This window comes from Salmo salar, chromosome 17 (assembly GCF_965601325.2).
Source record: "Salmo salar chromosome 17, fSalSal1, whole genome shotgun sequence".
NCBI lineage: Eukaryota > Metazoa > Chordata > Actinopteri > Salmoniformes > Salmonidae > Salmo > Salmo salar.
The window spans coordinates 88,100,577-88,116,242 of NC_138307.1; the positions used below are offsets into that span (position 1 = coordinate 88,100,577).

The following is a 15,666-nucleotide window of genomic DNA, read 5'->3' on the forward strand; positions in this document are numbered from 1 at the left end:
TAGAGGACTGGGTAGTGGGGCAGGGAGTCAGAGTCATAGGGCCGTGGCCATCAGTAACTAGAGTAGAGGACTGGGTAGTGGGGCAGGGAGTCAGAGTCATAGGGCCGTGGCCATCAGTAACTAGAGTAGAGGACTGGGTAGTGGGGCAGGGAGTCATAGGGCCGTGGCCATCAGTAACTAGAGGAGAGGACTGGGTAGTGGGGCAGGGAGTCAGAGTCATAGGGCCGTGGCCATCAGTAACTAGAGGAGAGGACTGGGTAGTGGGGCAGGGAGTCATAGGGCCGTGGCCATCAGTAACTAGAGGAGAGGACTGGGTAGTGGGGCAGGGAGTCATAGGGCCGTGGCCATCAGTAACTAGAGGAGAGGACTGGGTAGTGGGGCAGGGAGTCAGAGTCATAGGGCCGTGGCCATCAGTAACTAGAGGAGAGGACTGGGTAGTGGGGCAGGGAGTCAGAGTCATAGGGCCGTGGCCATCAGTAACTAGAGTAGAGGACTGGGTAGTGGGGCAGGGAGTCAGAGTCATAGGGCCGTGGCCATCAGTAACTAGAGGAGAGGACTGGGTAGTGGGGCAGGGAGTCAGAGTCATAGGGCCGTGGCCATCAGTAACTAGAGGAGAGGACTGGGTAGTGGGGCAGGGAGTCATAGGGCCGTGGCCATCAGTAACTAGAGTAGAGGACTGGGTAGTGGGGCAGGGAGTCAGAGTCATAGGGCCGTGGCCATCAGTAACTAGAGGAGAGGACTGGGTAGTGGGGCAGGGAGTCAGAGTCATAGGGCCGTGGCCATCAGTAACTAGAGGAGAGGACTGGGTAGTGGGGCAGGGAGTCAGAGTCATAGGGCCGTGGCCATCAGTAACTAGAGGAGAGGACTGGGTAGTGGGGCAGGGAGTCAGAGTCATAGGGCCGTGGCCATCAGTAACTAGAGTAGAGGACTGGGTAGTGGGGCAGGGAGTCAGAGTCATAGGGCCGTGGCCATCAGTAACTAGAGGAGAGGACTGGGTAGTGGGGCAGGGAGTCATAGGGCCGTGGCCATCAGTAACTAGAGGAGAGGACTGGGTAGTGGGGCAGGGAGTCAGAGTCATAGGGCCGTGGCCATCAGTAACTAGAGTAGAGGACTGGGTAGTGGGGCAGGGAGTCAGAGTCATAGGGCCGTGGCCATCAGTAACTAGAGTAGAGGACTGGGTAGTGGGGCAGGGAGTCATAGGGCCGTGGCCATCAGTAACTAGAGGTAGAGGACTGGGTAGTGGGGCAGGGAGTCAGAGTCATAGGGCCGTGGCCATCAGTAACTAGAGTAGAGGACTGGGTAGTGGGGCAGGGAGTCAGAGTCATAGGGCCGTGGCCATCAGTAACTAGAGGAGAGGACTGGGTAGTGGGGCAGGGAGTCAGAGTCATAGGGCCGTGGCCATCAGTAACTAGAGTAGAGGACTGGGTAGTGGGGCAGGGAGTCATAGGGCCGTGGCCATCAGTAACTAGAGGAGAGGACTGGGTACGTGGGGCAGGGAGTCAGAGTCATAGGGCCGTGGCCATCAGTAACTAGAGGAGAGGACTGGGTAGTGGGGCAGGGAGTCAGAGTCATAGGGCCGTGGCCATCAGTAACTAGAGGAGAGGACTGGGTAGTGGGGCAGGGAGTCAGAGTCATAGGGCCGTGGCCATCAGTAACTAGAGTAGAGGACTGGGTAGTGGGGCAGGGAGTCAGAGTCATAGGGCCGTGGCCATCAGTAACTAGAGGAGAGGACTGGGTAGTGGGGCAGGGAGTCAGAGTCATAGGGCCGTGGCCATCAGTAACTAGAGTAGAGGACTGGGTAGTGGGGCAGGGAGTCAGAGTCATAGGGCCGTGGCCATCAGTAACTAGAGTAGAGGACTGGGTAGTGGGGCAGGGAGTCATAGGGCCGTGGCCATCAGTAACTAGAGGAGAGGACTGGGTAGTGGGGCAGGGCAGTCATAGGGCCGTGGCCATCAGTAACTAGAGGAGAGGACTGGGTAGTGGGGCAGGGAGTCAGAGTCATAGGGCCGTGGCCATCAGTAACTAGAGAGAGGACTGGGTAGTGGGGCAGGGAGTCATAGGGCCGTGGCCATCAGTAACTAGAGGAGAGGACTGGGTAGTGGGCAGGGAGTCAGAGTCATAGGGCCGTGGCCATCAGTAACTAGAGTAGAGGACTGGGTAGTGGGGCAGGGAGTCAGAGTCATAGGGCCGTGGCCATCAGTAACTAGAGTAGAGGACTGGGTAGTGGGGCAGGGAGTCAGAGTCATAGGGCCGTGGCCATCAGTAACTAGAGGAGAGGACTGGGTAGTGGGGCAGGGAGTCAGAGTCATAGGGCCGTGGCCATCAGTAACTAGAGTAGAGGACTGGGTAGTGGGGCAGGGAGTCAGAGTCATAGGGCCGTGGCCATCAGTAACTAGAGGAGAGGACTGGGTAGTGGGGCAGGGAGTCAGAGTCATAGGGCCGTGGCCATCAGTAACTAGAGGAGAGGACTGGGTAGTGGGGCAGGGAGTCAGAGTCATAGGGCCGTGGCCATCAGTAACTAGAGTAGAGGACTGGGTAGTGGGGCAGGGAGTCAGAGTCATAGGGCCGTGGCCATCAGTAACTAGAGTAGAGGACTGGGTAGTGGGGCAGGGAGTCAGAGTCATAGGGCCGTGGCCATCAGTAACTAGAGGAGAGGACTGGGTAGTGGGGCAGGGAGTCATAGGGCCGTGGCCATCAGTAACTAGAGGAGAGGACTGGGTAGTGGGGCAGGGAGTCAGAGTCATAGGGCCGTGGCCATCAGTAACTAGAGTAGAGGACTGGGTAGTGGGGCAGGGAGTCAGAGTCATAGGGCCGTGGCCATCAGTAACTAGAGGAGAGGACTGGGTAGTGGGGCAGGGAGTCAGAGTCATAGGGCCGTGGCCATCAGTAACTAGAGGAGAGGACTGGGTAGTGGGGCAGGGAGTCATAGGGCCGTGGCCATCAGTAACTAGAGTAGAGGACTGGGTAGTGGGGCAGGGAGTCAGAGTCATAGGGCCGTGGCCATCAGTAACTAGAGGAGAGGACTGGGTAGTGGGGCAGGGAGTCAGAGTCATAGGGCCGTGGCCATCAGTAACTAGAGGAGAGGACTGGGTAGTGGGGCAGGGAGTCAGAGTCATAGGGCCGTGGCCATCAGTAACTAGAGTAGAGGACTGGGTAGTGGGGCAGGGAGTCAGAGTCATAGGGCCGTGGCCATCAGTAACTAGAGTAGAGGACTGGGTAGTGGGGCAGGGAGTCATAGGGCCGTGGCCATCAGTAACTAGAGGAGAGGACTGGGTAGTGGGGCAGGGAGTCAGAGTCATAGGGCCGTGGCCAACTGGCCCGTTGATCTGTATCCGTGATATCCAAAAGCTTCCTCAAAATGGGAGATGACGTGTCCATCCATTTTTACGGAAACAAAAAAATGTTCAGATGAGTTCAACTCTTGACGGGTCGACAGATGTGTTTGCCAAATTATAGACACACTCCACACAGACTACGAACCCCAAAAAATCCATCTGTTTGGTTCCTATGGGCGCGGACAGACAGCATTCTTGATAACAGGGGACCGGGGTCCTATAGAGACAGTAGAGTCCTCATACCATCCTGCATCTGACTGGCACTGACTCCACATCACGGCCAAGCAGGGGCCCCACAGCGCCAAGCAGGGGCCCCACAGCGCCAAGCAGGGGCCCCACAGCGCCAAGCAGGGGCCCCACAGCGCCAAGCAGGGACCCCCCCCCCCATCACCAGACAGGGACCCCCCCCCCCATCACCAGACAGGGACCACCCCCCCAGCACCAGACAGGGACCCCCCCCCCCCCATCACCAGACAGGGACCCCCCCCCCCCATCACCAGACAGGGACCCCCCCCCCCCAATCACCAGACAGGGACCCCCCCCCCCCCAATCACCAGACAGGGACCCCCCCCCCATCACCAGACAGGGACCCCCCCCCATCACCAGACAGGGACACAATGTTGTCTACTCCTGCTGCCCATCACCAGACAGGGACACAATGTTGTCTTGTTCCCCCCCCCCCCATCACCAGACAGGGCCACAGTGTTGTCTTGTCGTCCCCCCCCCCCCCATCACCAGACAGGGCCACAGTGTTGTCTTGTTCCCCCCCCCCCCAATCACCAGACAGGGACACAATGTTGTCTTGTCCCCCCCCCATCACCAGACAGGGCCACAGTGTTGTCTTGTCGTCGTCCCCCCCCCCCCATCACCAGACAGGGCCACAGTGTTGTCTTGTTCCCCCCCCCCCCCCCCCATCACCAGACAGGGCCACAGTGTTGTCTTGTTCCCCCCCCCCCCCCCCCCCATCACCAGACAGGGCCACAGTGTTGTCTTGTTCCCCCCCCCCCCCCCCAATCACCAGACAGGGACACAGTGTTGTCTTGTTTCCCCCCCCCCCCCCCATCACCAGACAGGGCCACAGTGTTGTCTTGTTTCCCCCCCCCCCCCCCCCATCACCAGACAGGGCCACAGTGTCCTGTTTCTCTTTGACACGAGGAGACCCGGCGCCCTCTGCGGCGACGCCATATTGACACGAGACGCCATATTGACTCTGCGGGAGCGCCTCTGGTTAGAGGCAGGTAGCCTAGTGGTTAGAGGGGGGGGGCAGGTAGCCTAGTGGTTAGAGGGGGGGGGCAGGTAGCCTAGTGGTTAGAGGGGGCGGCAGGTAGCCTAGTGGTTAGAGGGGGCGGCAGGTAGCCTAGTGGTTAGAGGCAGGTAGCCTAGTGGTTAGAGGCAGGTAGCCTAGTGGTTAGAGGGGGCGGCAGGTAGCCTAGTGGTTAGAGGGGGCGGCAGGTAGCCTAGTGGTTAGAGGGGGCGGCAGGTAGCCTAGTGGTTAGAGGCAGGTAGCCTAGTGGTTAGAGGGGGCGGCAGGTAGCCTAGTGGTTAGAGGGGGCGGCAGGTAGCCTAGTGGTTAGAGGGGGCGGCAGGTAGCCTAGTGGTTAGAGGCAGGTGGCCTAGTGGTTAGAGGCAGGTGGCCTAGTGGTTAGAGGCAGGTGGCCTAGTGGTTAGAGGCACCAGGTGGCCTAGTGGTTAGAGGCAGGTGGCCTAGTGGTTAGAGGCAGGTGGCCTAGTGGTTAGAGGCAGGTGGCCTAGTGGTTAGAGGCAGGTGGCCTAGTGGTTAGAGGCAGGTAGCCTAGTGGTTAGAGGCAGGTAGCCTAGTGGTTAGAGGCAGGTAGCCTAGTGGTTAGAGGCGGTAGCCTAGTGGTTAGAGGCACCAGGTGGCCTAGTGGTTAGAGGCACCAGGTGGCCTAGTGGTTAGAGGCACCAGGTGGCCTAGTGGTTAGAGGCACCAGGTGGCCTAGTGGTTAGAGGCAGGTAGCCTAGTGGTTAGAGGCAGGTGGCCTAGTGGTTAGAGGCAGGTGGCCTGGTGGTTAGAGGCAGGTGGCCTAGTGGCCTAGTGGTTAGAGGCAGGTAGCCTAGTGGTTAGAGGCAGGTAGCCTAGTGGTTAGAGGCAGGTAGCCTAGTGGTTAGAGGCAGGTAGCCTAGTGGTTAGAGGCACCAGGTGGCCTAGTGGTTAGAGGCACCAGGTGGCCTAGTGGTTAGAGGCAGGTAGCCTAGTGGTTAGAGGCAGGTGGCCTAGTGGTTAGAGGCAGGTGGCCTAGTGGTTAGAGGCAGGTGGCCTAGTGGTTAGAGGCAGGTAGCCTAGTGGCCTAGTGGTTAGAGGCAGGTAGCCTAGTGGTTAGAGGCAGGTAGCCTAGTGGTTAGAGAAAGGTAGCCTAGTGGTTAGAGGCAGGTAGCCTAGTGGTTAGAGGCAGGTAGCCTAGTGGTTAGAGGCAGGTAGCCTAGTGGTTAGAGGCAGGTAGCCTAGTGGTTAGAGGCAGGTAGCCTAGTGGTTAGAGCAGGTAGCCTAGTGGTTAGAGGCAGGTAGCCTAGTGGTTAGAGACAGGTAGCCTAGTGGTTAGAGGCAGGTAGCCTAGTATCCGAAAGGTTGCTGGAACGAATCCCCGAGCTGACAAGGTAAAAAAATCTGTCGTTCTGCCCCCTGAACAAGGCAGTTAACCCACTGTTCCCCAGTAGACCGTCATTGTAAATAAGAATTTGTTCTTAACTGACTTGCCTAGTTAAATAAAAAGGTTAAATAAAATACAGTATTCACAGTAGTGACAGTAGAATACACCTGATGCTCATTACAAAAGGCTCATTTTACAGGAATGTGTCATCTTGAACAGCACAACATGCCTAAGAACAGCCCTTAGCCGTGGTATATCGGCCATATACCCACACGCCCTCGTCTCCAACTAGAGGCCTGGTGACGAGCGCGGGGTGTGATCACGGGGAGGCAAAACGGAAAAAAAACACAGGAGCTGAAACGTAAAAAAAGGGACATACCTGAAATTGTGCAAAAAAAAGTTTGTGTTTTTCCCCCCCCGATGTGCACTAATGAATACACCCATGTTGTTTCCACAGCAGATGCTTTCCAGGCTGCTTTTAAAAATAAACGATTTGGGTTCATTTTTATTCATGAATAACCTTTGCTGGAGCTCATGCCCTTCATATGATAATTTGCCTTTAGGCAGGTGTGCAGCTGTGGGTGACATTACAATGAGAATGGCCTATTTTAGGAGGCAGCGGTGGTACAGAAACATTGAAATAATAAAAACACAGTTCACAATCCCAGTTCCCTGCGGTTGCTATAGCCTGAAAACATTAAATATTTCAAATGTTTCTATCATGTGGTTTTCAAAAAAGGTCCAAAAATAAAACTTCCTGATGCCAAAGTTGAACATCCAGATCTCAAACAGATAGAATTCCCCTCCCTTTCTCCTGGCCAGGGACAAGTCTGGTGGCCTGGTGATCCAATAATATTCACATGGACTATCACAAGGTCTACAACACTATAGCCGACAGTTTAGGGCCATTGAGTGGCTACCTCATCGGTCCACTGGTAGGTGCACTATGAAAACACACAGACAGACTAGCTGTCCATGAAGCAATGTGATTTGTTTCAAGAAACAGGGCACGTGGAGCTTACAGCGTTAGGAAATGGAGAAGTTTCAGAGACGGGACAGATGACCGGGGGAGTTTTGTTAAGATCGGTTTTAACGTTCAGAGACGGGACAGATGACCGGGGGAGTTTTGTTAAGATCGGTTTTAACGTTCAGAGCATCGGGCATCGCATCCTGCGGTTTCTGAAACATAAAAGGAACCTCTCTTTCATATCAGCAATAAATAATTTTTTATTTAACCTTTTATTTAACTTGGCAAGTCAGTTAAGAACAAATTCTTATTTACAATGACGGCCTCCCGGGGAACAGTGGGGTAACTGCCTTGTTCAGGGGGCAGAACAACAGATTTTTTACCTTGTCAGCTCGGGGATTCGTTCCAGCAACCTTTCGGTTACTAGTCCAACGCTCTAACCACTAGAATACCTGCCGCCCCTCCACTCTAACCACTAGAATACCTGCCGCCCCTCCACTATAACCACTAGAATACCTGCCGCCCCTCCACTCTAACCACTAGGCTACCTGCCGCCCCCCCACTCTAACCACCCCTCCACTCTAACCACTAGGCTACCTGCGCCCCCCCACTCTAACCACTAGGCTACCTGCCGCCCCTCCACTCTAACCACTAGGCTACCCTGCCGCCCCTCCACTCTAACCACTAGGCTACCTGCCGCCCCTCCACTCTAACCACTAGGCTACCCTGCCGCCCCTCCACTCTAACCACTAGGCTACCTAAATAAAATTAAAATGGAGGTCTGTCAATGTTAAAGCCTAAATAACCCGTGACATGTTTATCGCCGTAAATTGTTGACGCCATTAATCGTGCCTCCATTTTCTTCACAGCATGGAACCTCTCTAAGCGCACGTGTTTCCAAACAGAACCTTTTAAAACGCAGAACACGGATCACGGCTGCAGTAAAGACTTGCAATGTTTGTGTCTTTCTGCTGCAGATTGGTGCGCGTGTCGCGGGCCATTTTAAACTACTTGCATGTCGCAACTTTTTTTCCCCCCAAATGACGTGTTTATCAAACTACTGGTCTACTGAAACATTGATCAGAGGGAGTAGACCTACTGAAACATTGATCAGACCTGCTGAAACATTGATCAGAGGGAGTAGACCTGCTGAAACATTGATCAGACCTACTGAAACATTGATCAGAGGGAGCATACCTACTGAAACATTGATCAGACCTGCTGAAACATTGATCAGAGGGAGTAGACCTGCTGAAACATTGATCAGACCTACTGAAACATTGATCAGAGGGAGTAGACCTGCTGAAACATTGATCAGACCTACTGAAACATTGATCAGAGGGAGTAGACCTACTGAAACATTGATCAGACCTGCTGAAACATTGATCAGAGGGAGTAGACCTACTGAAACATTGATCAGACCTACTGAAACATTGATCAGAGGGAGCAGACCTACTGAAACATTGATCAGAGGGAGTAGACCTGCTGAAACATTGATCAGACCTACTGAAACATTGATCAGAGGGAGCATACCTACTGAAACATTGATCAGACCTGCTGAAACATTGATCAGAGGGAGCAGACCTACTGAAACATTGATCAGACCTACTGAAACATTGATCAGAGGGAGTAGACCTGCTGAAACATTGATCAGTTCTACTGAAACATTGATCAGAGGGAGCATACCTACTGAAACATTGATCAGACCTGCTGAAACATTGATCAGAGGGAGTAGACCTGCTGAAACATTGATCAGAGGGAGTAGACCTACTGAAACATTGACCAGACTTACTGAAACATTGATCAGAGGGAGCAGACCTACTGAAACATTGATCAGACCTACTGAAACATTGATCAGAGGGAGCAGACCTACTGAAACATTGATCAGACCTACTGAAACATTGATCAGAGGGAGCAGACCTACTGAAACATTGATCAGACCTGCTGAAACATTGATCAGAGGGAGTAGACCTGCTGAAACATTGATCAGACCTACTGAAACATTGATCAGAGGGAGCAGACCTACTGAAACATTGATCAGACCTACTGAAACATTGATCAGACCTACTGAAACATTGACCAGACCTACTGAAACATTGATTAGACCTACTGAAACATTGACCAGACCTACTGAAACATTGACAGCCGTAGCCATGTTAGAAAACGTTTGTTGTTGTTTACGGTGAATGTAGATAATTTTGTGTTTCCGTCCCTTTACAATTAAAGCATAGTACGCCTGTAACACAATGCACTGCTTCAAAATAAACAATACAAAGATTAAATTGCCATTAACTAAATGAATTATTTGAATAGTTTGACAGCCCTAGTTAAATTAGTACACACGTTTATAGGGTTAGTGTTCCCACGCGGCCATATCTCAATGTTAAAAATCGCTTGTTTATGGAAGACATATGCAGCCATCTGTGATAATTATATTGAATCAAAATATAAAAATGAAACATACAACAATGTCAACGATTTTACTGAGTTTACAGTTCATATTAAATAAACGAGGCCCTAGTCTATGGATTTCACATGACCGGGCAGGAGAGGGCATAGGCCCACCCATTGGGGAGTTAGGCCCAGCCAATCAGAATGAGTTTTCCCCCCACAAAAGGGCTTTATTACAGACTGAAATACTCCTTAGTTTCATCAGCTGTCCGGGTGGCTGATCTGAGAACGATCCCGCAGGTGAAGAAGCCGGATGTGGGGGTCCTGGGCTGCCATGGTTACACATGGTCAGCAGGTTGTGAGACCGGTTGGACGTACAGCCAAATTCTCTAAAACGACTCTGGAGGCGGCTTATGGTAGAGAAATTAACATTCAATCCTCTGGCAACAGCTCTGGTGGACATTCCTGCAGTCAACATGCAAATTTCATGCTCCCTCAAAAATGTAGACATCTGTGGCATTGTGTTGTGACAAAACTGCACATTTTAGAGCGGCCTTTTATTGTCCCCAAGCACAAGGTGCACCTGTGTAATGATCATGCTGTTTTAAAATCAGCTTCATGATATGCCACATCTATCATGTGGATGGATTATCTTGGTAAAGGAGAAATGCTCACTAACATGGACTTAAACAAAGTTGTGCAAAAAAACATTTGAAATAAACGTTTTTTTTTTTTGTGCGTCTGGAACATTTCTGTGATCTTTTGATTTCAGCTCATTAAAAACATAGAGACCAACAGTTTACATGCAGCATGTTCTGAACACCTGTGGGTAAGCATCACTGGGGGAGAAGTGTACTTCCTCAGCTAGATCTGTGCTAAACTGCTTCAGTAAGGGTGTCATTTCTAATAGAAAATATTCTCTCTCGCTGATGATATCTTAGAATGAATGTTTCTAAACGTTAAAACAGTCGGGAATTTGTAGTCTAGTTCCCAAGCAACCAACCGCGGAGAAAAGCTCGGTTTAACTGCTGAAAACCCTACAGATAATAAATAACAAGGGTTTTTGGAGAGTTTGTCCATTATAAATGACAGTCATAAAGTGATGAGGTGGAAGCGTGATATTACCAGACGCGATAGGCCACACACCAACCTAAATCAATTCCACTGTGCACAATAACTCACCAAGTCCACTGATTTCTTGTCTGATAGTAAGACGGTTCCGTTCGTCGGTTATCGCCTTCAACATGTCTTGTAGAGAACGGTCCGGTTCTCCGTTCTCCTCCTCCTCCTCCACCGGTCCGACCTTCTTACAAACACTGGGAAACGATGCCATTCCCAGCCCGGGATCATGACAGTCCTACCGCGGCAGATCCACCCGACCGACCGACCGACCGGGAGAAAAAGACCGAGGCGGTGGGGGGGATACCGGGCCGTGTGTCCACTGTTAATCCACGGGATTAATTCCAGACAGTATTTCCCGAACAGCACTGTCTCCTTGTCCGGTCACCGTTAAAAGCCCTGAGTAGGAGACTTCCGTCTGGCTCTGTAGATCAGCTGGGGAGGAATCCTCACACTTCCTGGATATTATACACAACAACTGACAACATTTAAAGGAAAAGTCCCCATTTCCGTCGAGTTCTCAGAAAGGGATATTTGGTTGAACGTTTCTATTCTAGACAAACAGTCAAATATCAGACACGTTGTAACAAATCTAATGCATGTTTCTCTTTTAGATACGTTTCTCTCGTGTGGATCAACGGGACAGGTCTATGACCGTTTCCGTTGGTCTCGAGCTGACCGGGAGGGGGCAGCGGATATTCGGTGCGAGCTCGTGGTGTTCTCCGAAGATGACGGAATTGGTACGAGACGTTCTTTCAGTTTTCAGGGTTCCTCCAAGTTCTACATTAAATTATTTATATGACTGTTTATTGTTGTTTTTTTCCCCCACCGACAATCGACAACTGTGAATTGCAGCTCAGCCAGTACAGTAGGGTACAGTAGAGTACAGACAGTACAGTAGGGTACAGTAGAGTACAGCCAGTACAGTAGGGTACAGTAGAGTACAGACAGTACCGTAGGGTACAGTAGGGTACAGACAGTACAGTAGGGTACAGACAGTACAGTAGGGTACAGTAGGGTACAGACAGTACAGTAGGGTACAGACAGTACAGTAGGGTACAAGCTCAGCCTGTCCGTTTTCTAATATCAGAACTGATATGTAATCCTACTACTGTACAAACCAAGGCATCATCACACACAGCCTAATCATGCCAATAGTTCAATAAATACCCTGGTACAGCGCTTATCGCAGGATATGACGAAGAATGGCCAATAAAATCACGCTGTAGATTCACTCAAATATTAATGTGAAACCATAGAGAATGCTAGAGGCCTCTAGTGGCCAATAGGCCATTTTTTTGTTTGTTGCGTGGGCAGCGACATTGAAGGCTTTCACCATGCTTCTTTCTGACAGTTGAAAGAAGTCAACTGGTTGAGGATTCCTATGGGTTGTAGCCTCAGTGGAGATGCCCATGTTGTCACAAGACGCTATAATGGAAACCGATATAAAGATGAGTCCTCTATCTATCTCTATGTGAGAGACGGAGCGGCCATTCGCTCCCAGCTCATCTCATGTACTGGAGGCTCTCTGCCGTTTCCAGCTCGTCATTGGCCTGTGGCTCGCAGTGGCTGGAAAAGTGTCTCCCCGAGTCGCTGGCATCGAACAGCCAATCATGTGAGCCCCCTCTGATGTCATTGTTGCGAAGGGAAAAGATGATGTCATTCCTATCCTAGGCCACAATAAACCAGGATACAGACTGCTCAATAAACCAGGATACAGACTGCTCAATAAACCAGGATACAGACTGCTCAATAAACCAGGATACAGACTGCTCAATAAACCAGGATACAGACTGCTCAATAAACCAGGATACAGACTGCTCAATAAACCAGGATCAGACTGCATCAATAAACCAGGATACAGACTGCTCAATAAACCAGGATATAGACTGCTCAATAAACCAGGATACAGACGGCTCAATAAACCAGGATATAGACTGCATCAATAAACCAGGATACAGACTGCTCAATAAACCAGATAAAGACTGCTCAATAAACCAGGATATAGACTGCTCAATAAACCAGGATATAGACTGCATCAATAAACCAGGATAAAGACTGCTCAATAAACCAGGATATAGACTGCTCAATAAACCAGGATATAGACTGCTCAATAAACCAGGATATAGACTGCATCAATAAACCAGGATACAGACTGCATCAATAAACCAGGATACAGACTGCTCAATAAACCAGGATACAGACTGCATCAATAAACCAGGCTAAAGACTTGCTCCACAGCAGCTCTCTCCTCTCACAGGAGAACCACTATTACCTATTTATACTCCTTCCATATGGCAACCTATTTCCTTTATAGTGCACTACTTTCAACCAGAGCTCTGGTAAAAAAGCTTGTGCACTATAAAGGGAATTGGATGTCATTTGGAATACAGACTAAACTACTGAAACTCATCCCAGTGGCTTAGTGGGGGGAGGGGGGGGGGAAATAAATTACATGTATCGATGATTCCCATTGAGGTCGTAACAACAAACAAAAATGTAGGTACTCACATAAAAATGTTTACGACCATCTTTCCAATATTAAATATTGAGTAAGTAAATAAAAAGTTTGTGCAGAGTAGATGAGCCAACACTGAAACTAAAGTGGAAAAAAAATGGTTTGTCATTTGGGACACGGTTGTATTCTGGATTTTCCTCTCCGTAGATAATGACAGTAGATAAACCTGTAATACCAGTTTACTAAACCTTGACAGAACTGGCTGGACAGGAAGTTGTACCTGTACACAGCCCATCTGTAAACAGCCCATCTGTACACAGCCCATCTGTAAACAGCCCATCTGTACACAGCCCATCTGTAAACAGCCCATCTGTACACAGCCCATCTGTACACAACCCATCTGTACACAGCCCATCTGTAAATAGCCCATCTGTAAACAGCCCACCCAACTACCTCATCCCCATATTGTTATTTATCCTCGTGCTCTTTTGCACCCCAGTATCTCTACTTGCACATCATCATCTGCACATCTATCACTCCAGTGTTAATCTGCTAAATTGTAATTGTTTCACCTCTATGGCCTATTTATCGCCTTACCTCCCTATTCTTATACATTTGCACGGACTGTATATAGATGTTTCTATTGTATTATTGACTGTACGTTTGTTTATGTGTAACTCTGTGTTGTTGTATGTTGTCGAACTGCTTTGCTTTATCTTGGCCAGGTCGCAGTTGTAAATGAGAACTTGATCTCAACTAACCTACCTGGTTAAATAAAGGACTTGTTCTCAACTAGCCTAACCTGGTTAAATAAAGGACTTGTTCTCAACTAACCTACCTGGTTAAATAAAGGACTTGTTCTCAACTAGCCTACCTGGTTAAATAAAGGACTTGTTCTCAACTAGCCTACCTGGTTAAATAAAGGTGAAATAAAAATATTTTTGGTACAGATCTGAATGTAATACCTGGCTTACTGAACCTTGACCCTGGCAGTTGGCACAGATCTGAATGTAATACCTGGCTTACTGAACCTTGACCCTGGCAGTTGGCACAGACACAGATCTGAATGTAATACCTGGCTTACTGAACCTTGACCCTGGCAGTTGGCACAGATCTGAATGTAATACCTGGCTTACTGAACCTTGACCCTGGCAGTTGGCACAGATCTGAATGTAATACCTGGCTTACTGAACCTTGACCCTGGCAGTTGGCACAGACACAGATCTGAATGTAATACCTGGCTTACTGAACCTTGACCCTGGCAGTTGGCACAGACACAGATCTGAATGTAATACCTGGCTTACTGAACCTTGACCCTGGCAGTTGGCACAGATCTGAATGTAATACCTGGCTTACTGAACCTTGACCCTGGCAGTTGGCACAGATCTGAATGTAATACCTGGCTTACTGAACCTTGACCCTGGCAGTTGGCACAGATCTGAACGTCAGTCAGTCTGGACTGGTTGGGGTTGTGCAACATTTATAATACTGAACTAAAATATAAAAATGCAACACGCAACAATTTCAAAAGATTTTACCGAGTTACAGTTAATTTAAGGAAATCAGGTCAATTGAAATAAATTCATTAGGTCCTAATCTATGGATTTCACATGACTGGGAATACAGATATGCATCTGTTGGACACAGATACCTTTAAAAAATATAGGTAGGGGAGTGGATCAGAAAACCAGTCAGTGTCTGGTGTGACCAATGGTGATTTTAGCATGTAAATCAGGGTGGGGCAAAATAATCAATAGAAAATGGGATGCATGCCAGCAAAGCCACAACACAACACTAAACAATACATTTACTATGACGGTTACAAACGGTGCCCACAAACTGTTAGGGCCTCCATAAAGCTGTCCCTACAGCAGTCCCAACACCTTACCACTGCTACACCTGGATATCTGCAGAGTCCCAACACCTTACCACTGCTACACCTGGTTATCAGCACAACACCTTACCACTGCTACACCTGGTTATCAGCAGAGTCCCAACACCTTACCACTGCTACACCTGGTTATCAGCACAACACCTTACCACTGCTACACCTGGTTATCAGCACAACACCTTACCACTGCTACACCTGGTTATCAGCAGAGTCCCAACACCTTACCACTGCTACACCTGGTTATCAGCAGAGTCCCAACACCTTACCACTGCTACACCTGGTTATCAGCACAACACCTTACCACTGCTACACCTGGTTATCAGCAGAGTCCCAACACCTTACCACTGCTACACCTGGTTATCAGCACAACACCTTACCACTGCTACACCTGGTTATCAGCACAACACCTTACCACTGCTACACCTGGTTATCAGCACAACACCTTACCACTGTTACACCTGGTTATCAGCACAACACCTTACCACTGCTACACCTGGTTATCAGCAGAGTCCCAACACCTTACCACTGCTACACCTGGTTATCAGCAGGTCCAACACCTTACCACTGCTACACCTGGTTATCAGCACAACACCTTACCACTGCTACACCTGGTTATCAGCACAACACCTTACCACTGCTACACCTGGTTATCAGCACAACACCTTACCACTGCTACACCTGGTTATCAGCACAACACCTTACCACTGCTACACCTGGTTATCAGCACAACACCTTACCACTGCTACACCTGGTTATCAGCAGAGTCCAACACCTTACCACTGCTACACCTGGTTATCAGCACAACACCTTACCACTGCTACACCTGGTTATCAGCAGAGTCCCAACACCTTACCACTGCTACACCTGGTTATCAGCACAACACCTTACCACTGCTA

General features: G+C 49.7%; 1 protein-coding gene across 1 annotated transcript in view; it reads right to left on the reverse strand.

Moving 5' to 3' along the window:
- LOC106594004 (uncharacterized protein KIAA0930 homolog) overlaps window positions 1-11,089 on the reverse strand; it is a 92,191-nt gene extending 81,102 nt beyond the window's left edge. Inside the window, exon 1 of the mRNA XM_082964360.1 lies at window positions 10,485-11,089. Coding sequence (XP_082820486.1) covers window positions 10,485-10,635 — 151 coding nt within the window. The 5' untranslated portion in view covers window positions 10,636-11,089. The remainder of the gene's footprint in view (window positions 1-10,484) is intronic.
- Between the last annotated feature and the right edge of the window lie 4,577 nt (window positions 11,090-15,666).